Raw genomic sequence first — 24,511 nt, forward strand, 5'->3', positions numbered from 1 at the left:
TTCAACCCTGTCCGCAGGATAAGCTAGTGAGGGAGTACTTTTACTTTACTGAAAGTACTTTTGTGCCACCCTTCAACCCTGTCCGCAGGATAAGCTAGTGAGGGAGTACTTTTACTTTACTGAAAGTACTTTTGTGCCACCCTTCAACCCTGTCCGCAGGATAAGCTAGTGAGGGAGTACTTTTACTTTACTGAAAGTACTTTTGTGCCACCCTTCAACCCTGTCCGCAGGATAAGCTAGTGAGGGAGTACTTTTACTTTACTGAAAGTACTTTTGTGGTCGGTCGAGCGCTGGAGTTTCCCGCCACTAGCCGCCGCTTTCTTCTTCACGGCGGCCATATTGATCCATGAGGCTGCAACACGCCCGACGTCAGACACAGACCTGTTGCTGCTGAAAGATGTTCGACAGTTCAGTGTTAGGACGGGGATCGGTCTCGTGTCTGTGCGAGGTTAGCCTAGCTTAGCACACCTGCCAACACCTCCAGCGCTCACGACTTAATACGCATCTAAAAACACACAGACATGAGGTTCATTTCCCAAAAAGTTTTATTAACCAGCCTTTAAATATTTCACGGTTGGTCAACACAGACGCCAGAGTTACATGTTTGTTTGTTTTGGAGTGTTTATTAAAAAGTTAATACAAAAAAAAACAACAACTGTAGAAATCTACAGCTGCAACAAAGCAAGCAGACACAGCAGCGCATCACGTTTCTAAGCATTCCTGTTACAACTACGGCTAACTATCAGCTCCACCTGCGTCACGCCACGCTCAGCACCGGGTGTCTTCTGTCTGAGGTCAAAGGTCACCTGTGGCGTCCTACATTAGGTTATTAACAGAGGTGACCGGACGACAGCAGGAGCACATCGAGGAGAAACAGTCGACGAAACTTTGAGCGTCTTTCGGTTCAACTTTAACGAGCTGAGGGAAGACGAAGCTACGCCAGCTCGGCATGAAAACGAACAACAATCGAGTACAGGACAGCGTTTCCTCGTATTGCTCGCGTCTTATTGGACAGCTCGGGATCAGTGGAGTACCCTGTTTGGTTAAAGGAGGACCGCGAGGACACAAAGACAGCCTCTGTCAGGAAACTGCAGCAGAGGATTCAAAGACAAAAATCTAAAAACAGAAATCTTCATTTTGATCAAGATTAAACGTTCATGTGGTTTTCTCCACCAAAAAAACTGATTAAAGCAAATATAAATATAAAACCATATATTATAATCAACCACATCTGGAATCTGTTGGTTAGGAATTAATCTAGAAGTTAAAGTGCAACTTTACAAAGAAACAATAAAAGAAATACTGTGATTGGAAAGCGTATACTGTTTTCAGTTCAGACGGGAGGAGCTCGAAAACGTCCGCGGCTTCAGTGGTTTCTCATCAGTTTTTTTTAAAACATCCGTCATCACAGCAAGAAGACTCGCAAGTCAAAACATTTGGCCACGTTCTCTGCTGACAGACACAGGAGAGGGTTAATCCCGCCTCCGTCAGGGGGCGACGAGGGTAAGACATCCGGCGAGGGAGGAGAGAGGTGGCGTCCCGGCAGGGAGAAGCCTCGGGGCGTTGGCTGACGCCCCGTGGTCGTCTTCCGGGTCACTCAGGCCGTCAGCTTCAGTCGTCCTGCAGAGAAAACCAGACAGTCAGTCAGTAGTCACGTGACCCGTCACACGGTCAGAGCATGTCCACACTGCTGCCGATAAATGTGAAAACTCCACGCCGGCAGTCAGTTTAACGTTTATACTAAGACCTCCTGCAGACGTGTCTCCGTCACGCTCTGTGAAAAATATAAAAACCTCTCGAGCAACAAACTCATTCTCAGCTTCAGTCGTACTACAAATCAACAAAGTTTATTTACATGCTGACATTACTGGTAAATAATACATTAACAAAGTGTATTAACATTAATCGATAAAAGTGAAACAATTATCAAAGTGAAATATTCCAGTTCTATAAATTCAGTGGGATTTAAATTCCAACTGTATTTGGTAGTGATTAAGTAGTTGCTGATGAAGTTTAAATCCTGAAATATTCAGGATTCACAACTAAAATCCATGTATTTCAGGTTTAAAAAGGGGGGAGGGGCGTGTTTAAACAAGAATAGACTCACATGACCCAAATACTTTCTATTTTTATATATATATCGCTATGGTTACCTGCAGTTTAACACACAGTGTGCATAGTTAAACTGTCCTGTTGTACTTAAACAAATACCAACAGTGTTTTCAGATTTATCAGTGTGGACATGGAGGTTCAAATCCCACAATCCTCGTCTCATCAGCAGGGGGGGCACGATCCATCCAGTTACTCACATCACCCACCACACTCCGAAGTCACAAGGAAAAGAATCAGGATTTAAATAGAAAGAAAAAAAACCGTTGCATCAGTTTCTGTGCGTTCAGTACACAGAGAGGATACGTTTAGCCTAGCTTAGCATAAAGACTGGAAGCAGAGGGAAACTGCTAGCCTAAAGAGAGAGAAACAAATCCACCTTCCAGAAGCTTTGTTTGATTGTTTGATCTCTGAACTAAACCAGGTGACCGCAGGACGGACTGCAGACTAGCTGGTCAGCTCACAACAACTGAATCAGCAGATCTAGGCTAGCGGTTCCCCCCCGTTCACGTCCTTGCGCTAAGCTAGGCTAAACAAAACGTCGCACTGTCCCTTTAAAAGGCTGCAACGTCGACAGTTTTCCTTGTGACTCGAACTCGTGCACAGAAGGTCGAGACAGCAGGATTCGAACAGGCGACACAAACAGCACAGTCCGCGGGCTGTGTGGGCCCTGCGCACGGCCCTGCAGGCACACAGACAGAAGCAGGTGGAGCTCAGTGGTTAGAGGTGGGGGGTGTTAGATGGATGGAGGGAGGGGGAGGCACCATGCCATGCTGAGCGCTTCCATGCCAAGCTATCCACCAATCAGTATACACCCCCACCTACCTGCCCACCGTCCCCCACCAATGGGCTGGCTCTGTCTACCTGTCTGTCTGCAAACCAACCAATCAGACCACAGAGTGAGGACACAGAAGAAGAAGGAGGAGGAGGAGGACAGACTGACAGCAGGGGTTGCTGGGAAAACCCTCCTCCACTCTCACAGTTTAGACCTGTGACGTTCAGGAGTTCTTGATTATAATTTACTCAGTTTCCTTTTTAAATCATCTGCTTTGATTTCACAGCTGCAGATTCGTGTTGGGAGAAAAATGCCAACAAATATTTTACAATCATATTTTCTGATTCTGTTTCACTTGTACGAAAATTTAAAAATAAAAAGAGAATTTTTCATGTAATCCTTTTTCAGTCATGTTTTTTGGTTCTGTCTTATTTGTCTTATTAAATAAAATATATATATCATATTTTCATATATTCTGTTATTGTCTTGTCTGAAAAAAACATTTTGTAATATAAGTTTACTTTTTCAGTCTCACAGTTGTCTGATGATAGAAATGATAATTTTTCACGTAATCCCTTTTCAATCAAATTTGTCTTATTTGTCATTTGTTGACAAATAAGACAAAACCAGGAGATTTTATTTAAAAATGAGTAAATTATAAATTATTATTAGTAATTTTCAATTATATTCCTGGTTATGTCTAATTTGTCTGATAATAAAAATGACCATTTTTAATTCAATTATTAATTTTTTTAAAAACCTTTTTCATAAAATTGTATTTTCTCTGTCTAATGATAAAAATAAAATTAGTCGCAGCTCCCAGGTGTAAATACCTGCACTATAATGTGTCGAGCTACAGACTCATTAAAATATTATATTAATGTTGATGAAGCAGAAGCGGGAAATAATCTATGAATAAAAACGGTGTTGTTGTTTTCGACACCGTCAACAAAACAGGTGAACGTGGAGGAGGAGTTGAGATAAAGGTTTTAACATTACAACACACACACCTGTGGACAGCTGGGACTGGGACCTCCTGCGGGAGCTGCTGGGAGTTCTGGAGGTGGAGGAGAGGGTGGAGCCGGCGCTGCTGGCCCGAGAGATGGGGAGCGGCACGGGGGTCACCGGGGGAGAGTCCAGCTGAGGAGAGGTCAAAGGTCGACACACAGGACATTCAGTCTTTGATGTTTTATTTTAATTTCAGTACTTTTTTTTGTTTGTTGGTTTCATTTTTTGTACTTTATATTTTAACAATTTAACACCAGCCGGCGTCCGTTACCTCGACGCTGTCGTGGGTGGGCGAGGACGAGGTGGACGAGTTCTCGTGTCTCCTGGAGGACGAGGAGCTCAGCTCGATGCTGCGAACACGCTGAGCGAACTTCAGCGAGCAGACCGACTCGCTCATGTTGCTGGGCAGCGGAGACACCTGAACACAACACGGAGGGAAGCGGTCAGAAACCAACAGCTGGAACGGACCGCATCACCATCATCATCACCATCATCATCACCTGCTGCCCTCACACCCAGGAGGTCTGTCAGTTCAAATCCTGTAAACTTTTATTGATTTCCCTTCAGATCAGGTCTCTGAAACTCTGCAGAGACGATCCATCAGACAGAAACTGAGGCTCACATGTCAAAGCAGCTCGTTTGTAACTCCAGCAGTTCACCGTACAGGTTATTTACTCATGTCTGATTGGTTGCAAAGCTTTCAGAGGGCGGGGTTTACCTCACATGAGCCTGTCAGAGGGCCCAGAGAGAGGAGAGCTTTTAAATTTATGAATGTTTCAATCATATTTTCAGTTTTTAAAATCAAACTTATCTGATAATAAAAATTTATTTTGTCATTTAATCTCTGAAAAACAAACATTTAAAATCTTATCTTATATTTTTTCATTCATATTTTCTGTTTCTGTGCTTTTGTCTCATTTGTCTGATAATAAAAATATTTATTTGTAATTTAGTCAATTTTAAATCACATGCTGTTTTTTATCTAATTTGTCAGAAAATCTAAATAAATATTTTAAATGTAATATTAATTAATATTTTCTGGTTTTGTTTGATAATGAAAATAATCTTTCTCTAGTTTTGTCTAATTTGTCTGATAATTAAAAAAAATAATTTGGGCTGGCGAGGCCTCCTTTTCTTGGCGATTAAACCCTGAAACACTAACCGTCACATGTTCACGTGCGTCTCAGACAGCTACTCTTTCCTCTGAACTGAAACCAGAGCTGGAAGTTAGAAAACTAAATACCCGTGAACGGGCTTCGTGGATCTGAACCCTTCGGCGTCGGCGGTCTGGACTCACCTGCACCATCATGAGCGTCTTGCTGTCTCCGCTCAGAGAGTCCTGCAGCAGGTAGGTGAGGCGGGAGTTCCTGAACGGCACGTGGGAGTGTTTGCTCCGCAGCGCGTTGATGACGTCACCGAGCGCCGACAGAGATTTGTTGATGCACTGAGCCTCTCTGAGGCGACTGCCCTCCGCCCCAGACTTAGCGATCCTCTCCGAGCCCGCCAGGTCCACCAGGTTCAGCTTACCTGCAAACGAAACACACCGAGCACGGCTCAGTACCAAAGTACAACAGAAAATCCTCCTGGAATAAACTGCCTGCGTCAGCTGGCGAGTAACCGTGCGTGTACCTTGCGTGCGGTTTCCAGTAGCTGTGTTGAATCCCGACACGGTGATGATGAGCAGAGCGTGAGAGCGAGAGCTGTGTTCGTTCAGGTTGGTGCAGGCGGTCGCTCTGTTCATGTGACCCAACTCAAACACCTGAGGACAGGCGGACACACAGCTGTGACTTTTTTCATCTATTTTCATTATTAAGTCATCAGTAACATTATTTTCTTGATTAATCAACAAATTATTTGATCCATAAAAGGACGACGTCCAAGTTATTAAATATTCTGTCCGACCAAAAGCCAAAACATTAAAAGCAGTTGGGACTTTTTCATTGAAAAAGTGACGTAATAATCGATCAAAACTGCAGCCAGATTATTTCTTTGATAACGTTATTTTCTTCCTTCCTTCTTGTCTGAAAGCTTTAATGAAAGATGTTTCCGAGGTCCAACAATGAACTTTAGGTTTATCGATTATCAGACAAAGACCAGGGTCCAGCAGCTGACTGGAGGCGTTTTACACTGAAAGGACGAGCGCAGCAGGAAGTCCTCACCCTGTTGATGTCCTCGGGGCTCTGGACGGTGAACTCGGTCAGTCCGGGGACGTAGAGCTGTCCGCTGCCGTCAGGGTTCATCTTAATGTCCAGCTTGTCGGTGGGATTCTCCCCCAGCAGGTTCCTGATCAACGACACAGACGTTTACAGCCTGCAGACTCTGACGCAGGGCTCACACAACACACCACACCAGCAGATACATATATTTATTAGGGGTGGTGGAAAAAATAAAAATATCGATAGAGCATAATCTCGCAATATTTTCCGTGGCAATACTGTATCGATACACGGACGCCAAGTATCGATCTTTTATTATATAAATTGTACCTGAGAATTTTACTTTCTGGTACTACGATAATAAAATCAGTTGCGTTTTCTGTCCAGTAGAAAAAGTTTTCCTTTGGAATCACAATCTGAAACTGGAAAAAATTAATTCCAATACATGTGTTTAAAATCACAATAATATCGTATCGCGAGACCTCTGGAGAGTCACACCCCTAATATTTATACGCTTATTATTTTACCCATAAAACCCGTGCAATACCTAAAAACTGCACTCGCTGGAGAAAATTTACTGAATACTCAGAACCTGCAGTTTTTCATGTACAGATAACTCAGTTCAGTGATGACGACACTCGGCCGGAGCTGCAGCAGAAACAGATCCAGTTCCTCCACAGATGAAGCCGTCTGAAACTGATGACCTGACAGTTTAATCTGACTCAAGTTCTCAGAGTTCAGGACCTTTTCTGCCAAAATCTGTCCGTCCAGCGCCCAGATGTTGAGCCCCGAGGGGCTTTAAACAGATGTTGTGTTACACAACAGCTGGAGATAAACAGATGACATTTAACACGACCCAGCTTTTACGTAACCGCTCTGAAGCTGCAGGAAATCTGCGCCCGGTTTGTTCTCAAGTGTTCCACCGTCACAGAAACACAAAATCCACCTTACAAAAGAGATTTTCACCAGCGCGGAAAATAAAACACACAAGTCGTGAAACCATCAGGTTTTAAGATAAAAACACAGTAATAAAATACAGTTAAAAGAGAAGAAAAATAACTGTTCCGGAGCCTCGGGGCCCCGACTGCAAACGCTTCGTCCCTTTAGACCCTCTGAGTAAAGAGGCCATGAAGAGCCTTTAAAGTAATCTAATTTTAAAATCTATTCTAAAACACACTGGGAGCCAGTTTAAAATGCTTCCACACTGCCGACATGTCGACGTGACTGTTCGGTAAAATTTAATCTGTCTTTTGACTTATTAGGCCGAAAGATCTTATTTTGCTATTTTCGGCCCATTAATTTCTTTGGCCGAACATTCGGTGCTTCACGGTTTTATTCCACACATTCTTCTTCCTGGTAAAAACGTGACGCCTACATTACCCACAATGCAACTCTGCCTCTGACAGCTGGGTGCGACATGCTAGCAGCTTCCTCACCGCAGCGTCTCGTTGTAGATCTCCACCATGCTGACGGTGATCTTGTAGTCCCAGTCTGGAGCTTTCTCCGTCACCTCCGAGAACAGCAGGCGCAGCGCTCGCTGGTTGATGCCGGGGTCGTCCGCCACGCCCTGAACACACACCGTTATTATTTCAGAGAAGCAGTAACAGAGTGTGGCGAGGGGAGCGGTAGGAGGAACCTCTTCTTACCTCCATGGTGTAGGTTTTCCCCGAGCCCGTCTGCCCGTAGGCGAAGATGCAGACGTTAAAGCCGTCGATACAGGAAGTGACCAAAGACTGGACCTCCTGAAACACCTGATGGACCAATCAGAGAGCAGAGAGGCTGTTGAGACCTGAGCATTTCTGGTTTTTGCAGCTTCTACTCCTACAGTTTCAGTAAAACCTCTGATGTTTGCTCCGTTTGTGTCTGCGGCAACGGTCGGACGACGACACGACAACAGACGTTCCAGTTAAAGACGGCCGAGAGCTCCGCGACGACGTCACCACAAGTAGGGCTTGGACGACACGGCCAAAAATGTTATCACAATAAAAAGTTTTATATCTTTCGATATCGATAATTATCATCGTTAGTTCTTTCAAGTTTAAAGGTAGAAGAGTAAAATTAAGTAAAAGCTCGTTTCTGTTCTTTTTCCTCGACAAAAACAAACATCTTAATAAAAAGTCCTAATTCGTGAATGATTCAAGTGAATAAAATTAAACATTTATCGTTATTGAAAAAATAATTCTATCACGATGATTATTGTTATTGTTTTGTTGTCCGGCTCTCAGGCTTCCTCAACGTGTTACTAAGCTCTGACTTTAACGACAGTAAGAAAAATCCAGCAAGTCTAATCTGCTTCGTGGTAAATGCTCTGTGGCTGGAAAGCGTCTTTTCACACTGCAGCACATTCACCCACTCACAGCGATGGAACAGCCGCTGGCGGCCATGCTGGGACACGCAGACTGGAAGCGCCTGGGGATCGAACCACCGATCTTCCGATCAACGGGCAACCCGCTCTACAGATTATCATTATCTAATATTATTGTACGGTATTTTTTTTATTTTTTTTTTTATTTGCCACCTGAAATGTTTTAATCCTGGTTCAACCAAGTAAAGCACGTTTATATTTTTTAGACTTGGTCACGATTAAAACTCCTAATTTAAAGGTTCAGTCTGTGAGATTTAGTGTGATCTAGTGGTGAAGGTTGTGTTCAGTCTAACCATTCAAAGAGCGCAGGACAGCTACGCTGGCTGATATCTTATATTGCATTTCTGTCGATAGATCCTCAGAAATATTCCACACGGGACCTTTAAACTTGCTGCACCTGAGCTGCTGCAACAGTAAACGCTGTTCTAACATAAATATCAGTCGATCCGCTTCTCCACGGTCTAATTTATCTGCCCTGCTTAAGCGAGTAAATCAGCACAGGTGTGTGTTGTCATGTAAACGCCACCCACCTCTTCCTGTGTGGCGTGAGGAGGGAAGACTCTGTCCAGTTCAAAGGTCATGCTCTTGCCCTTGTTGGAGAGGTAGAGGACGGCGTCGTCGTCCGAGTCGAAGCTCAGCATGACTCTGGCGTCTGCGGAGTCCTGCTCCTCCTGGCTGACCGGCCGGACGCGGCAGAAAACACGGATGTTACCTGGGAGACGGAGCAGAAACACGGGCCAGGGTTTTAGTGTCTCTTTTGACGTCAACAAAACCTTCCTGAGTACGTGTTCACACCAAACTACAGTTAAAATATTCCACATTCTGTAGTCTGGAGAAGGCTTTGAACCAGCATGCAGCTCTTCATGTTGGGACAAAACATCCATTTTATATTATGAGTCTGTAACTTCCAGAGAGTTTGAGGTTAAATAGCTGAGTTTCCCTGCCAGTCAGTCAGAACTGAAGAAGTCCTTTGGATGAGGGACGAAACGTTTTCCAGTATCTTCAACCAAGTCCAGTTGCCCTTCATTTTAACCTTCGTTGGATAACTATGACCTGGATGACTGAGAATCTTCATAGACAACTTCCAGAGGGGTTTATTTAAAATCTGGCACTAATTAAACCTCAGAACGTCTGAACCCCTGGCTGCTGCCCTGCTTCTAACATCCTGTCAAACCGTTTTCAAACAGAAAACACAGGGAAACACAAACGCTGACGTCCGAACGGGAAAAGAGTTTCAGACCTTTGAGTCGCACCAGCTCGTTGTGACATTTCTTCCTCAGGTTCATCTCTCGCTTGTATTTACGCAGCAGCTCCTGGTTGTTGTTGCTCACCTCGCTGATCACCTGACAGATCTGACACACACACACACACACACACCACATGTAAACCCTCCCATCCAACAGAACTGGTTCTTTTAATTCCACCTGAAGGATCGACTTTCATAACCTGATCAAACGTGTGTCTCTGAATATCTGTCGACTACTTTGAGCTGTACACAGACGTGAACGTGGCTGCTGTCACTTTTTAATCTGTTTCCTGTCAAAAACATGGTCATCAAAAGCCATTCATATCAAAATGTTTAACTCTAAAAACACCTTTTAACAGACGCAGAACCAGCAGAAGGAAAAGCAGCAGCAGCTGGTCGCCTTCTGAGCATGCTCACTCACCTCCTGCTTGGCCTCTGTGATAGCTTTGTCCAGCATGAAGGGGAACTCCTGCACCTGCCTCTTCAGACAGTTGTAGTCACAGGTGAGGGTCCGGAGGGCCGGCTGCAGGCTCAGCAGGTTCATACGCACTCCTGTAACGCAGCAGCAACAACAACAACAGTCAGCAACACGAGCCCAAACCATGTGACGCAGGACGGCAAACAGGAAACAGCGTCTGACCCGCCAGGTTCTCGTGGACGGCCTTCATCTCGCTCTCGGCTCTGATGAACGCCTCCTCGATCACGCGGTTCTTCTCCTCCTCCAGGTTCTGCATCTCCACTTCCAGCTGACCCTGAGCCCGCTCCATCTCCCCTTCGTAGACCAGGATCTGAAGGAGGCAGCAGGACGTGATCAGAGAGGAAGGACACGCTTACAGAGGACACGCAACGCCGGCTGCATTCAGACGACTCCGCATCAGCATAACTCTGCGGTTCACCTGCGTAACGGACTCATGGTTTTAGAAACCTGTTAAAGCCTTCGGCCTCGCGGATCTGTAGCACACTGCCTGAGCAGAAGAGACACTTTGATGACCAAGAACAACGTGAAGGTAGAGCAGAGCACATTTTAGATTTTTATATATTAAACATGTTGTAAGGTGGCGTTTAAAGACTGAGCATATAATATAAGCACACACACTCTGATGCATGTTGAACCCAGTAAATAAACATCAACATGTCAGGCTTCAGTGACGTTGATCATCGGATTAATACATGAAGACAAATAAAAAAATAAAATAAAACGCACTTTAAGTCATTTTCTCTCAGTGGAGCAACAAAATGTAACCGTGCATCAGCTAGTACATTATTTATATTCTACACTTCAAACATCATATACACATCCAACAATAACAGCAGCTGCTACAATAAGCCAGCCGGTCTCACTGGAGGACACACAGGTAAAGGTGATCACACAGGTGTACGAGGAGGCGGAGCCTGAAACACGGGAAGGAAGGCCACATTCACACTGCAGCCGAAAGCGACGGTTAATGTTTGTGTCCAACGTTTTAATCTGGCAGCAGACGTCATCTCTGTGTCCAGTGCAGAGGCAGAGCCCAAGGTGGGGTTAGCCTAGCTTAGCACAAAGACTGGAAGCAGATGGAAACTGTTAGCCTCTAACTCATTTCTGATCCCTGAAAATCTCTTCAATTTACATTATTAGACAGACAGTTTTTATTTTAACACAAAGGCATTTAACCCTGAATGACTTATTGTTCTGTCTCTGTAGTTATGTGTAAACCGTCCCTGGGTCCCGCTATACAAATACAAGTTATTGTTGTTATAATAATAATAATAATAATAATAATAATAATAATAATAATAATAATAATAATAATAATAATAATAATAATAATAATAATAATAACAACAACAACAACAACAACAACAACAACAACAACAACAACAATAAGCAGACAGAGCAGCTGGTCATCGGTTGATCCTACAGTGAAATAATAAAACTTTTAAATGTTAATTTGAGATCTGTAAATGTCTGTTTTGGTGACATAAACATTTTTAACTTTTGAACCATGTAAGGTTTTTCACTCGACTTGACCTACTTAGATTTACAGAGGAACTACAAACATGAGGCTGTTCTACAGTTTATTAACACCAATACAGTTAATTCAGCCAAATTAAAAAAGGAGTTTGGATCACGTCTGGTTTAACTTGAGGACAAATACAAAGCTCATCACTTATTTAGGCTAATGAAACGGTGGATGTTGTGACCAGCTGAGTACAGAGCGGGACGCTGACCAGCTGCTTAGCTGCACGTACAACATGTAGATCAGACATGCTAGCAGCTAGCTAGCTCCCCAGTCTTCCAGTCTTTGTGCTAAGCTAGGTTAGCACCGCATAGAAACACATGATGTGAGCACGTACGAGAATAGATTGAATAATATGAGCTTTAAACATGGTGGCAGTGTGAACACAGCCTAAATGGGACCCTACAGGGAGCACTGGGAGGGATTCACTGGGTTCATATCACAGACTGGAACATCCGAGTCTGACAGGCTCCAAAGCTTCCCAGTTAAACCAGTTCCTTATGTTCTTCGTGACCACTTCAGCAGTAAACCTGTTTCAGAAGAGCTCTGATGAGCTGGTTCACTTTACAAAACTTGTTTTGGATCATTTGTTTGACTTTAACTTGATCAAATAAATAAATAAAACAAATTGAAAGAACACTGAATATTCTCCGCACTCATTTATATTTTTAGATCCTGTGCTTCTTTATATTCTATTTACTAACTTTCTATTATTTTCTATCTCTGTCCAGTCGGGCTTCGTCAGCCTGCAGTTTATTTTCGGGCTGTTAAAAATGTAGAGATGCAGTGAAACCAGCCGAGCTCAGACGCCCGTTAGCTCTACTGACGTTACTGTAAACAGCATATTTCAATTAACAGTACAGGTGATTGAAATAAGCAACACTGAGGTTAGCAGAACAGCCTTGAGCACTTTTGTTTGTTTATGTCACCACGTGAATCATACTCATGCAACTTTAGGTCCGCTCTATATCCATGACCCCCCTGAACTGGCTCTGCGTCCCCCCAGTTTGAGAACCACTGGCTTAATGCCGCAGTTACATGCCTCATTACATCAATCAATCCATGTATATTCGTCGCACCACTCAGGTTAAATACTGGCTGCTCTGCCTTACGGCTGGAGACTTTTGTTTTCGCCACTAGTCATCCTGAGGTGAAATCAAAGATCTAAAGACTTTGCTGAGATAATCCATCCACCTCACAGTTGTGGCAAATCAAGATGCTGATCAGACAGCATGGGGATTGCAGGTGTGCCTTAGGCTGACCACGATAAAAGGCCTTAGGCTGACCACGATAAAAGGCCTTAGGCTGGCCACGATAAAAGGCCTTGGGCTGGCCACGATAAAAGGCCTTGGGCTGGCCACGATAAAAGGCCTTGGGCTGGCCACGATAAAAGGCCTAATCAGCATCAGATTGACAGATTTGGGAACAATATTTGAGAGAAATAGGCCTTTTGTGTACATACAGAAAGTCTTAGATCTCATGATGAATGGGGGCAAAAACAAAAGTGTTGCATTTATAATTTTGTTAAGTGAATGTTTTGATTTCCAAAATATGATTTCTCCTAAAATGACACCAGACCTGAACATCTGTTAAAATAAGTAAAGCAAAGATCCCTTTGGAGTAAAGGCAGTAATTATCTATCAGAAAGTATCAAGTTTCCATTAAGTACAAAATTATAATACAGGGGTTTCCCATTATTTCCTGCATTTCACAGCTAACGTTACCAGTTTGCCATTTGCTTGTTAATCTAAATGTGTTTCTGGACTCCTGAAATCAAACCTGACCCTTGTGATCAATAACGCTCTGCTGGCTGAAGGAATACGTGTGGTTTACGTGGCAGCTTTGGAGCCTGAGCTCTCGGTCGGCAGAGAGGGTCACTCTCGCCACAATTAGAGAGGAGGGGGCGGGGCCAACCTTGGACAACCTGCGAACCACTTCGCTGTCGCCCCTGCCGACGGCCTTGGAGAGGAGGTCGCACAGACGGCCTCGATCGGCGAGCAGCTGCAGCCAAACGCGTGCAGAGAGAAGAAGGTTAAACTGACCTCAGGTCCGTCTATCAAAATCTCACATTCATCCATTCATCTCCTCACCTGCTCCAGCTGAACCTCTCCACCCGGCTGCTGACGCTCTCAGTCACTCGTGGCGTTTAAACAAACAAGATTTTATTAACCCTCCATGTTTTTTTTTTCCTACTTTAGGGAACATTTTACAATTTTTTCTTGAACCAATCACGGGAAGAGTACTGTGTGTCATTTCATTGGTTAAAAATGTCTCCTAGCTGGGGACAAACCTGGACTCAGACGAGGTGAGCTGCCTCCTGAATATCTATTATTTATTTATAATATTAACTCTGAGGTGATATAAATACTTAGTTATAAAGAAAAGGATTCCAGCGACCTGCTGAGCAGCGTGAAAGAAAACTGCGTCACCAACACATCAAAGTACTGCAGTATGTGTTAGTATTTTCAGTGTTTGTTATTTTAGTAATTGTTCCTTTATTTGTTTTTTACTTACCGTTTTGAGATAGATATTTTTTTTTAATTAACACAAACTTTTACTTTATTTAATGAACTGCATAAAATTAATTGCTCTTTTGTAATTTATTTGTAGCTTTGGCAATATTGTTGTTTGACATTCATGCAAATAAAGCTGAATTGAATGTGCGTATTTGGAGGGATTTGTTGTTGTTTTTTTTTCCCTGCTGACTGAATGATATTTCCACGACGTGGCTTTTGTTTACAAGTTCTGGACCGTTTGAGTTTTTGTCATTGTGAACGCAAACTGGAGCAGCTGGAGATCTGGAGTCAGAATCGGACCTTTAGGTGTGAACCCGCCCTAAAAGAAACAGTTTTGAGGGGGTCTCTGACCTCCTAACTAACAACTAGGACCCCAACATTAAGTATTTTTTTAAATAAATGAAGGTACCGTTTAAAAAAAGTTAAATTTAAATGTTAAACTTCTGTAATTTAAGTCAAAAAGTGAAACTTTTCCTGATTTATTACATTTAAAGTAAAATATTTCAAACCAGTTCATGGAAATCAAACCTCCAGTAACTCAAACTGTATTTAAATATTAGAATAAAGAATTTATAATGAAGAAATATCAAATTCTAATCAGCTAATTAGCTCAGAACACCTGCCTGTAAACGCTCAGTCTGTTTCTGGTGCTTGTTGTAGAATTTTTCTTGGGACAGACTGATCAGGTAGAGACAGCAGCTCAGGCGAGCAGATTTCTGTGTGCTCTGGGAACTCACTGAGTCCAACTCACAGACTGTAATAGATTCCACTACGACGAAGCATTGGAGTCCAAACATCAGATAGATTTGTTGTTCTAGGTTAAGGCTGTGACGGCAGAAAATAGTTTTCTTCTTACACTTATAATCTTTTATGCAAGTACTTATAAAGAGTGCTGTTCCTCCTTTTATTATGCCTTATATATTGTTTTAAATCTGCGACCAGTCAAGGATCTTTTGTTCCCCAAAACATAGATGCTCAGACTGTGTAAATGATCATGCAGCCCTTTGCTCTGGGCCAGACGTTAGTGACTGTCTTTGGAGACAGAACCTCTGGTGCAGCTGATTCTGTTGTAGCACTTCTCTGTTTATTCTCTTTTGTTAAATAAATTCTTCAAAGAAAACGCTTCGTTGTAACTCAATTATTTTGCTCAACCCCTCACCAGGAATATAATTTCCACGACAAAGGCCAGCTAAAGACGAGCTACGAGGGAAACCTACAGGAACATAAAAGATGTTCTCCTTCAGATTTGGTGTTGGCATGTTGTCTTCTGGCTCTGTGTCTCCTTGGCCGGGCTCAATAAACTATGCTTCGTTAGGTCGTCATCAGTCTCCAAAACCTGAACCTGGCTCACAAGGAACTTTTCCACGCTATTTAAATTTTTGGAGATGCACCTGTGTAATATTTATTTGCTACGGCGCCCCTGAAGTCCCATAAGATGATTTTAAAAAATTAAATTAAAAAAAATCATCTTATGAGACTTCAGGGACGCCGTAATTTTCTATTTATCTACGTTGTAAAATCTACAGTGTGCTCATGTTAGAATCCTGGAGGCTGTACTTCTGCTTCTCCTCGTCTCCTTTTACCTGAAACACGTCATTAATCCAACAGCAAAACGCTCCTAAACTCTCCTTAAAACTAGAAACAAGCTAATAAAACCTGAACTCTGCTGCTGCTCTACAAAATGTGCCAGCTGTGGTTTTTGAGTCTGAGCAGGAGGAAACAGATGTGAAAACACTGAGGGAGCGTCTGCCTGTAACATCGACAGTATATCGTTTTCTCTTGTGATGGAGCTGGGATAGTAGTTTCCCCTTGCTTCCAGTCTTTGTGCTAAGTAATCTAAACACATCTTGGACCTGGTGTTTGTACTGGATACAGAGACAAACACCTGATTTTGGAGAAGACCGAACGGGAAGATTTCTAAAAGCATTGCCTGCTAAGTTCCTGTCCCCGGCTGCAGAGTCCCTGTGAGGCTGGAAATTAGACGTGCAGGTGTGCAGCAGACTGACTGATTACCTGCGTCCTGAGCTGAGCGCAGGTCCTCTGAGACTCGTGCAGCTGCGTCTCCAGCTCTCTCAGCAGCTGCCTCTGCACGGACAGCTGCTCCTGCAGGCCGGCGTTCTTCGTCTGCAGCTCGGCCAGAGCTCTCTGAGAGTCGGCCGACTCCACCTCCTGAGTCACGTACTGAACGACAAAACAAGAACTCTGATTGGATTTCATGTTCATTCAACGTCTTGATACACAAATTCTCAGTTTTCTGATCTCCCAAAAATCCATCCGACTGTCTGATTAATGCCCAGAACGTGAAGGACTGAACGACTGCTCTGCAGACATCGGCTTATATTTACATTTATTCATTTAGCTGACGCTTTTATCCAAAGCGACTTACAATTGCTGTACATGTCAGAGGTCACACGCCTCTGGAGCAATGAGGGGTTAAGTGTCTTGCTCAGGGGCACAATGGTGGATGGGTCACAGTGGAGGATTGAACCCAGGTCTCCCACACCAAAGGCAAGCATCTTATCTATACGCCATCACCACCCCGCTTAATCCGTGCATGCAAACTCGTGTGCAGGTTTTGAGTTTCATGCTGTTGATCGTATTCGGGATGTGGTTTTCACACGGAGCTTGAGAAACCCGGGTGTTTGTTTTCCTCTCCAGGTTGATGTTCGGCTGAAGTTGTTTCAGGTGTTCGATGTTCTGAACCAACTAACAATGTTCAGGAACTGGATCCTCCCAAAACCAGATCAGAACCAGAATACGAGTGTCTGTCCCAATGACCCTCATATCTCGTCTGTCATTTAGTTCCTCACCTTGACTCTGGGGGGAGTGGCCACCCGCCTGGCGAGCTCCTCCTCACACTCCTGCAGTCGGAGGGTGAGTTTGTGCTCGGCCTCCCCCTGCCTCCGCCTCGACTCCTCCAGCTGTCTCCGGCCGTCGTCCAGCTGCCGGGTGGACTCGTCCAGCTGCCGGCGGAGACTCTCCACCCTGGAGGTTTTCTCCAGCAGCTCTCGCTCCAGCTCGGCCAGACGCCGCTCCCTCTGCCGGCCCTGGCTCTCCCAGCGAGACACCTCCCTCCGCAGGGCCTCCGCATCCTGCAGGACCACAGGAAAACACTCACTGTGAGGACGCGAGGACATTTCTACCTGGTCAAAAACAACATACGCAGCTAACAGTTATTTACTTTATCATGTCGATTATTTCCTAGGCTGCTGCCTGCGTTACCCGTGTTACCCACCTGGCTGCCTGCGTTACCCACCCGGCTGCCTGCGTCACCCGTGTTACCCAGCTGCCTGCGTTACCTACCTGGCTGCCTGCGTTACCCGTGTAACCCGCATTACCCGGCTGCCTGCGTTACCCGTGTTACCCACCCGGCTGCCCGTGTTACCTACCCGGCTGCCCGTGTTACCCGTGTAACCCGCGTTACCCAGCTGCCTGCGTTACCCGTGTAACCCGCATTACCCGGCTGCCTGCGTTACCCACCTGGCTGCCTGCGTCACCCGTGTTACCTACCCGGCTGCCCGTGTTACCCGTGTAACCCGCGTTACCCAGCTGCCTGCGTTACCCACCTGGCTGCCTGCGTTACCCGTGTAACCCGCATTACCCGGCTGCCTGCGTTACCCACCTGGCTGCCTGCGTTACCCACCTGGCTGCCTGCGTTACCCACCTGGCTGCCTGCGTTACCCGTGTAACCCGCATTACCCGGCTGCCTGCGTTACCCACCTGGCTGCCTGCGTCACCCGTGTTACCTACCCGGCTGCATACGTTACCCGGCTGCCTGCGTTACCTGTGTAACCCGCGTTACCCGGCTGCCTGCGTTACCCGCGTTACCCGGCTGCCTGCGTTACCCGCGTTACCCAGCTGGCTATGTTACCCCTGTAACCCGCGTTACCTGGCTGCCTGCGTTACCCACCCGGCTGCCTGCGTTACCCGCGTTACCCACCCGGCTGCCTGCGTTACCCGCGTTACCCACCTGGCTGTGAGGGCAGTGGCTGCAGCTGCAGGTCTCTGCAGCAGCGTCGAGGCTCTGAAGCTCTGAGCTCCTGCATGACTTCAGCTCCTGCTTCAGACGCTGGTTCTCCACCACCAGCAGCTCCAGCTGCTTCTCCAGGTCTGTCGCCCCCTACAGGACACACGCTCTTTATTAGTCTTCTAAATTTATTGTTTTCCACTTTAAGACCTTTTACACCATCGTAACAGAACACAACAACCTGTGGTCTTGTATGACTTGAATTATTTGCCAGATAGATATATTTTATTTCTTGCATCGCAGTTGCATGTGTCTGTGTGAGTGTGTATTTATATTCAGGCTGTTTTTTTTTTCCCAGGGTTCCTCAGGAATGTGGTCCAGCAGGGTCTCACCAGTTCAGAGCGAAGTCTCTCCACCTCCTGAGTCTGATTCAACAGCTTCTCCTCCAGCTCCTCCACCTGCAAACATAACAACATTTAATAAAACTTACTCGTGCTGTGTACTTAACTGACCCTCACCCAGTTCATCACACCTGTAGGACTCCAGTTTGCAATTTCTGACCTTAATTAATGCACTTTTAGAAAAAAACATCGTCTTCTTGCTGTCAGTAAACCTGCTCCGACACGTTCAACCTTTAACACACAGTTCACTTCTCAACAAACCTAATTAAACCTAAAACAGGTAGCTGCAGGTCAGACTGACGGACGGGTTTCACTAATACAATAAATCTGTCAAACTGGTTTCATATGTGATGCTGATCAGTCTGACAGGTGATGCATCACCTGTGATTCTTCACCACAGTGAAAGTTGTTTCACAGCCTCAAGGTTCAATCAGTGTTTGTTCACAGAATCCAAACAACCAACATTACACACTCCCGTCTGCAGCTACACAGGTGAGACGCGTTTCCTGTCGACGTACCTGTGTGCGCAGCCGAGTAACGAGCTGCTCTTCTTCTTCTGGACAGCTGAGACGAGCTGAGGGTTGGTCTCCTGGCTGCAACGCCCTCACACCTGTAAACACACGCACACACCATTATTGTCAACAGTTCACAGTAAGTTTAGCAGAGAATAAACTTAACAACGTAACCTGTGTTTTTGCGCACACAGGAGCGACATGAGCTGGCGCCAGATGGACACACTAGTTCGCCAACAAAGGCAGAAGACCTCCTGTCGGTGTCTGTCCTCAACACAGCTACAGAACATGTGGATGGATTCAGACTGACCGCACAGCTGGATCTGCTCTCACCGTTGGGTGAAGTCGACGTCTGAACGCCTCCACCGACACACGTCTTCTCCTGAACGCTCTGCTGCTGCAGCTGCTGGACCAGCAGGTGACGAGCGACTTCTTCAGAGCGAAGACGAGCCTGAAACTCACACACTTTGTCCTGTAGAGTCTGAACACAAGGAAACATTCATTCAGTCGAGTGGATCTCAGACGACGAGCTAAGATATCGTGATAGCACACATCTACAGCTCTACGACAGCCGGTAAGAAAGAGAAGGAAGAGGACACGAGGCTCTGAGTGAAAGCAGCAGAAACTACGAGGCAGCGAGAAGCAGAATGAAGGTTTTTACGTTGGCATTAGTCCACCAGCAAGACCAGGTGACCCTCTGCAGACGGCGTGAAGAGATGCAGGACAGCACAAAGAGAGAGGAAGCGACCAAGACAGATGGACAGACAGAAGGAACAGACTCAATAAGCAGTTTCACATATTACTACAAACATCACCTGACCAATCACAGTGCGAGGCTGCTCTGAGGTCACTTTAAGTCAATATTGACGCCGAATTCAGTTCAGTAAACTTGGCAAGAAGGTCACTCAGCGTTGAGATGTACAAAGACAACCCACTTGTTAAAAGTAAGTGATATTGTCGACTCTGCAGTGGTAAGTTACGTGTTATGCAATATTTTTCCCGACCCGGCGTAATTTATATTTATCTTCTAGTTTTTAACCACCTGTCCTCGCTGGATTTATGCTTCTCTCTCTGCTTGTAGGTCTCCGATACGTTTACATGGTACCGTGAACCAGATCTTACAGCTCGAGTGCTGCAGCAGCAGCGAGTGTGTGAGGAACATCATGCAGAGTAACTAAAACATCAGAGCGGATCAACAGTGATGTCCCAGATGTGATGAGCAGGTCGACAGGAAGTCGTCCCGAGGGGTAAACACAGTTTGTGCTGAGGTCAGCACACACACACACACACACACACACACACACAGTATCTGCAGGGTGAACAGCGTGTGTGCGCGTTGTTACCTGGATGAGCAGCTGCTGGCTGGGTGCGTTTGTTTCGGACAGCTCTGCGGTCAGAGACGGGCGCTGTGAGAAGGCGGCGGTGGGCAGAGACAGGAAAGAGCCATCGTCTTCACCATCACTCATCAGGAAGTCCACTGAGCTCGCTGCGACACACAGAGACAGCAAAGCTTTCAGTTAAAGTTTGAATGCGACAGCCGGAGAGTTCCTGCAGCAGCGAGTTCCTGAAGAGCTTGTTTTTAGGATTCTGATAGCAACAATAAAACCAACTGTTCCTCCTCTAAACCCGCTCTGGAGACAGGAAGTACTCTTTTAAAACCAGACCCGGTCCTTCCTGCAGTCTCCATTTCTGGTAACCGAGTGGACCCATAAAGACCTCCACCCACGAACACATTCAGATTCATTCAAACACGACTCGGAGATGCTGTCGAACCCGTTACGTGCCGTTATCATACAAGTAATAATCTATAAACACCTGTCTAAACTCGTCAGCTTTATCAGACGGTCCTGTGCCGTTATCAGCTGCTCCACAAACAAACTGACACAAATCAAAAGCAAAACAAACTGAAGTTTTAACACCACATTCCTGAATGTCGGCGTGCTGACAGAGGGCCGACCAGGGGCCACTAAAGACAGCGTGGTTTGCCTACACGGCGAGCTGCCACCCTGTTAAGCTTTCTACTTCATGCTTCCAGGCAGACGTTCCAATTTTACACCATCAGATTTAACGTACTTCTGATCACATGTTTGTTTTTGTTTTTTTACAGAAACGCTACGTTCAAGTTATGGTGTCGCGACCTCAGATTCAGACGAGTGTTTCCAGACCAAATAACTTCAACGTTCACAACGATGACCTCCACCTGTTTGCACTCTCGGTGTAAATGTGATGGATTTGTCTACAGAGACCTGGTTCCAGGATGGTCCCATTTCCTGTTGTGAAGTCTGACTTCAGTGTGTGTTCATGTGCTCTTAAGTCAGAATGTGGAATCAACACGGACGCTGCTACAAAGATGTGTTGGATTAGATCGGAGCAGATAAACAACACGCAGACATCCAGTTCACTCTGCATGGACAGCGAACTAACCGTTACAACCAGATTACACATTTGCTAAAAATGTAATTGCAATGTGTGATTTTGCAGAAATCAAAGTTCTGTAACTTCTTTATGTCCCATGAACACTTTATTTTTCTTTTTGCCATAAAGATTTAAGAAGGGAAAAAAAAAGATTCTGATTATTCCGACACCACATGAATGCACCATCAGTCCCTCCCTGTGCAAGCGAGCAGGAGAAGCTTAATAAGTACGTGTCCTCCTCCATCTGTCCAAATTTCACTTCTCGTCTTGCTTCTCACAAACCAGATGACTTCTACTACGAAACTCGCTCTGTGGCGCAGTTTGTCCGTTTGGGCTACAGTAGAAACACGGCGGTGCAGCATGGTGACCTCCATGTAAGAGGAGCTGCAGTGTCTGTAGATAGAAATGTCTCATTCTAAGGTAATAAAAACATAACGGGTCATTGTGTAAGGTCTTTACACAACACTGAGAACATAGTTATGGATATTATATATTGCATTTCTGTCAATAGATCCTCAGAAATATTACAGACTGGCCCTTTAACCACGTCCGACTCAACATAAAGACTGCAGGGTGAGACGCTGGTAGATCTTTATTGTCATTGCATGTGTTCATACAAAGAAATTCTGTTGAAGCGATCTCATCTTAGCCGCTTATAGTAACAATAAATAGAGTAAAACTAATTATATATATATATATATATATATATATATAGATAGTACAGAGGTCATTGGTCATCAATTATTGCACTTAGCCACGAGAAATGTTCTTACTCATAACCTTAAAAAAGATTCTTAAAAGGTTCAGTGTGAAATATTTCTGAGGATCTATCGACAGAAATGCAATATAAGATCCATAACTATGTTTTCAGTGGTGCGTAAAGACCTTACATAATAAAGCATTGTTTTCATTACCTTAGAATGAGACATTTATATCTCCATAACCGCGGGTCCCCCCTTCCATGGACGCCTTTTCCATTTCCCCAGTGTCTCCAGACATTTAGAGGAATCACGTTTTCTGGGCTCTTTCACAGGTGTGTCAAGCAGCTACAGACTTATTTAATGTTGTTCAGAGTTTTTCAAAGTAAAAGCTCAGTTCAACTTCAAATAGAAGATTGCAATAAAACAAGCTTTCCCGTGTTTTTATTTTGTAGGCAAAACCACTAAAGAGGAAGTGATTATGTGAGTAACTGTTGCTGTCATGACAGATCTATTTCAGCAGCCATCAAAGTATTTATTTATTATTTATATTTATATATTCTGCCGCTATCAAAGTACCGTAATCTGGCAGCAGGCCTGATATTACTGTTGGTGGGCAGTTTTGGCGAGGGTCCATAATCACAGAGACAACGTGTTTCACTTGTCAATGTTTGTATAAACTTTATCTAACGGGTGGTTTATGATGGACTGTGGTGCAGAAACAGTGACAGTGTTTCACACTCTTGGCTAACTGTCAGAGGCAAAGTCACAGTAACATATGGTTTTAGTGAGTAAATATAATTTCTTAATAAATCTACCTAAAGAAACCTAATTTCTTGACTGGCTGTCTCAGAAGAGACATATTTTGTGCTGTGTCAGCCACCGTAGCTGTCCTACGCTCTTTGAAAGGTTCGAGGGCAGTGGTAGACTGGACAGATGGTTGCAATTCACAACCCTCGCCACTAGATGCCACTAAATCTTACACACTGAACCTTTAAATATAAAATATGAACTTGAATATAAAATACGAGAATAAAAAATGTATTAAAACTATACTAAAGAAAAACGCTGGTGGAGCGTTGTCGGTGAAATGTGCTGAACTTAACGGACCTCCTGATGTACAGAAATGCAAGTCTCTTAAGGAGAAATCAAACCAACAGAATCCATAAGCAGATTTGTGATCAGTGAATAGCGAGGTTGCAACCTGAGATCTGTTCCTGAATCTGCTCCCAGCTCCTTCTGGTCCTGGGTAAACCTGCACTCCTCCTGAATACCATGGAAACCAGTCCTACCAGATAACAGGTGATAACAGCCGCTGACACGTTAACCTGCTGAAGCTGTGTGTGTGTTTCAGTGTGTGGTCACACGCTTTCTACGAGGCCTCAAATCTTATCGAGCGGAGAACAATCTGCCCTCTGTGGGAACAATCTGAGCATTAAACAGACTTAACTTACCAGCAGTGTTCAGACCTGCACACGTGGACTCAAACTGAGGGGAAACCTGAACTAAGCCGCCACACAGGATTACACACACACACACACACACACACACACACACACACACGAGAGAACGCTGTGTGTTTACCGTTTCTAGGTTACACAGAAAATGCTGAAAAACACGGATGTGAGAATGTTTTTTTTCTCTAAAAGTTTTCTTCACCGTCACCTTCTTCAACCTTTAACCAGACTGAGTGGTGTGAAGACGTCGCTTTGAACTAAAGAAACTACTGTTCTATGATCACAAATGATCAATAACTCTCAAGGCTAATCAAGGCTGGGTAAGGGACCTTAAAAGTTGAGGATGAACTGAGTCTGCAGCCTTTGATCAGGTTGCTACTGACGGAATCACTTTCAGCTTCATTTGATGAAAAAGGCGAGGAAAACATTTCCAGTCAGAAGTGAAGCCGCTGCTGAAGAGCCTTAAACCTGCGTCCTCTCCAGCAGCCAGCAGGGGGCGACTTAAACCTGCGTTCTCTCCAGCAGCCAGCAGGGGGCGACTTAAACCTGCGTCCTCTCCAGCAGCCAGCAGGGGGCGACTTAAACCTGCGTCCTCTCTAGCAGCCAGCAGGGGGCGACTTAAACCTGCGTCCTCTCTAGCAGCCAGCAGGGGGCGACTTAAACCTGCGTCCTCTCCAGCAGCCAGCAGGGGGCGACTCCAGCGGCTGCAGAAAGAAGTGTGATTGTATAGAAGTCTCTGAGAAACTGTTTCTACTTGTCAGCTGATTTATTCCCTCAGTAAACACTTTCCTGATGAGTTTATGGTCTCAGTCGCTAGTTTCAAGTCTTCTTCAACACAGCATGATGTTCATTTAGTAAATTATGGTCCCATTTAGAGGAACAGAGA

The 24,511-nt window shown here is 44.8% G+C and overlaps 2 protein-coding genes across 3 annotated transcripts in view; one reads left to right on the plus strand and one right to left on the minus strand.

The window, feature by feature from the left end:
- Nucleotides 1-527: 527 nt before the first annotated feature.
- kifc3 (kinesin family member C3) lies at nucleotides 528-20,542 on the minus strand. Of its 2 annotated transcripts, none has more exons than XM_046032318.1 (19): nucleotides 20,399-20,542; nucleotides 19,389-19,536; nucleotides 19,062-19,153; nucleotides 18,535-18,600; nucleotides 18,146-18,295; nucleotides 16,986-17,267; nucleotides 16,189-16,356; nucleotides 10,300-10,447; nucleotides 10,081-10,211; nucleotides 9,654-9,765; nucleotides 8,944-9,125; nucleotides 7,695-7,799; nucleotides 7,485-7,615; nucleotides 6,052-6,175; nucleotides 5,522-5,651; nucleotides 5,190-5,419; nucleotides 4,164-4,310; nucleotides 3,895-4,024; nucleotides 528-1,620 (listed from the first exon to the last, which is right to left on the minus strand). In XM_046032318.1, the coding sequence occupies exons 1-19, from the start codon at nucleotides 20,519-20,521 to the stop codon at nucleotides 1,598-1,600; spliced, it is 2,622 nt and encodes an 873-aa protein (XP_045888274.1). In that variant the 5' UTR covers nucleotides 20,522-20,542; the 3' UTR covers nucleotides 528-1,597. The 2 variants fall into 2 exon arrangements, with proteins under 2 accessions (XP_045888274.1, XP_045888272.1); XM_046032316.1 differs by having other exon boundaries at nucleotides 16,986-17,318.
- Nucleotides 20,543-21,643: 1,101 nt separating this feature from the next.
- LOC123959247 (cyclic nucleotide-gated cation channel beta-1-like) overlaps nucleotides 21,644-24,511 on the plus strand; it is a 12,056-nt gene continuing 9,188 nt past the window's right edge. The window contains exon 1 of the mRNA XM_046033197.1: nucleotides 21,644-21,844. Within this exon, the coding sequence (XP_045889153.1) occupies nucleotides 21,644-21,844 (201 nt within the window). The remainder of the gene's footprint in view (nucleotides 21,845-24,511) is intronic.

This window comes from Micropterus dolomieu, linkage group LG20, assembly GCF_021292245.1.
Source record: "Micropterus dolomieu isolate WLL.071019.BEF.003 ecotype Adirondacks linkage group LG20, ASM2129224v1, whole genome shotgun sequence".
Classification (NCBI taxonomy): Eukaryota; Metazoa; Chordata; class Actinopteri; order Centrarchiformes; family Centrarchidae; genus Micropterus; species Micropterus dolomieu.

Excerpts from the sequence above, each read along its gene's own strand:
- kifc3 (XM_046032316.1), bottom strand. The coding sequence starts at position 20,521 with ATGAGTGATGGTGAAGACGATGGCTCTTTCCTGTCTCTGCCCACCGCC. Across the intron at positions 10,448-16,188 it reads GCGCTCAGCTCAGGACGCAG|ATCCTGGTCTACGAAGGGGA; the intron begins GTAATCAGTCAG and ends TGCCTCCTTCAG. Across the intron at positions 7,800-8,943 it reads CTCACGCCACACAGGAAGAG|GTGTTTCAGGAGGTCCAGTC; the intron begins GTGGGTGGCGTT and ends TTGGTCCATCAG.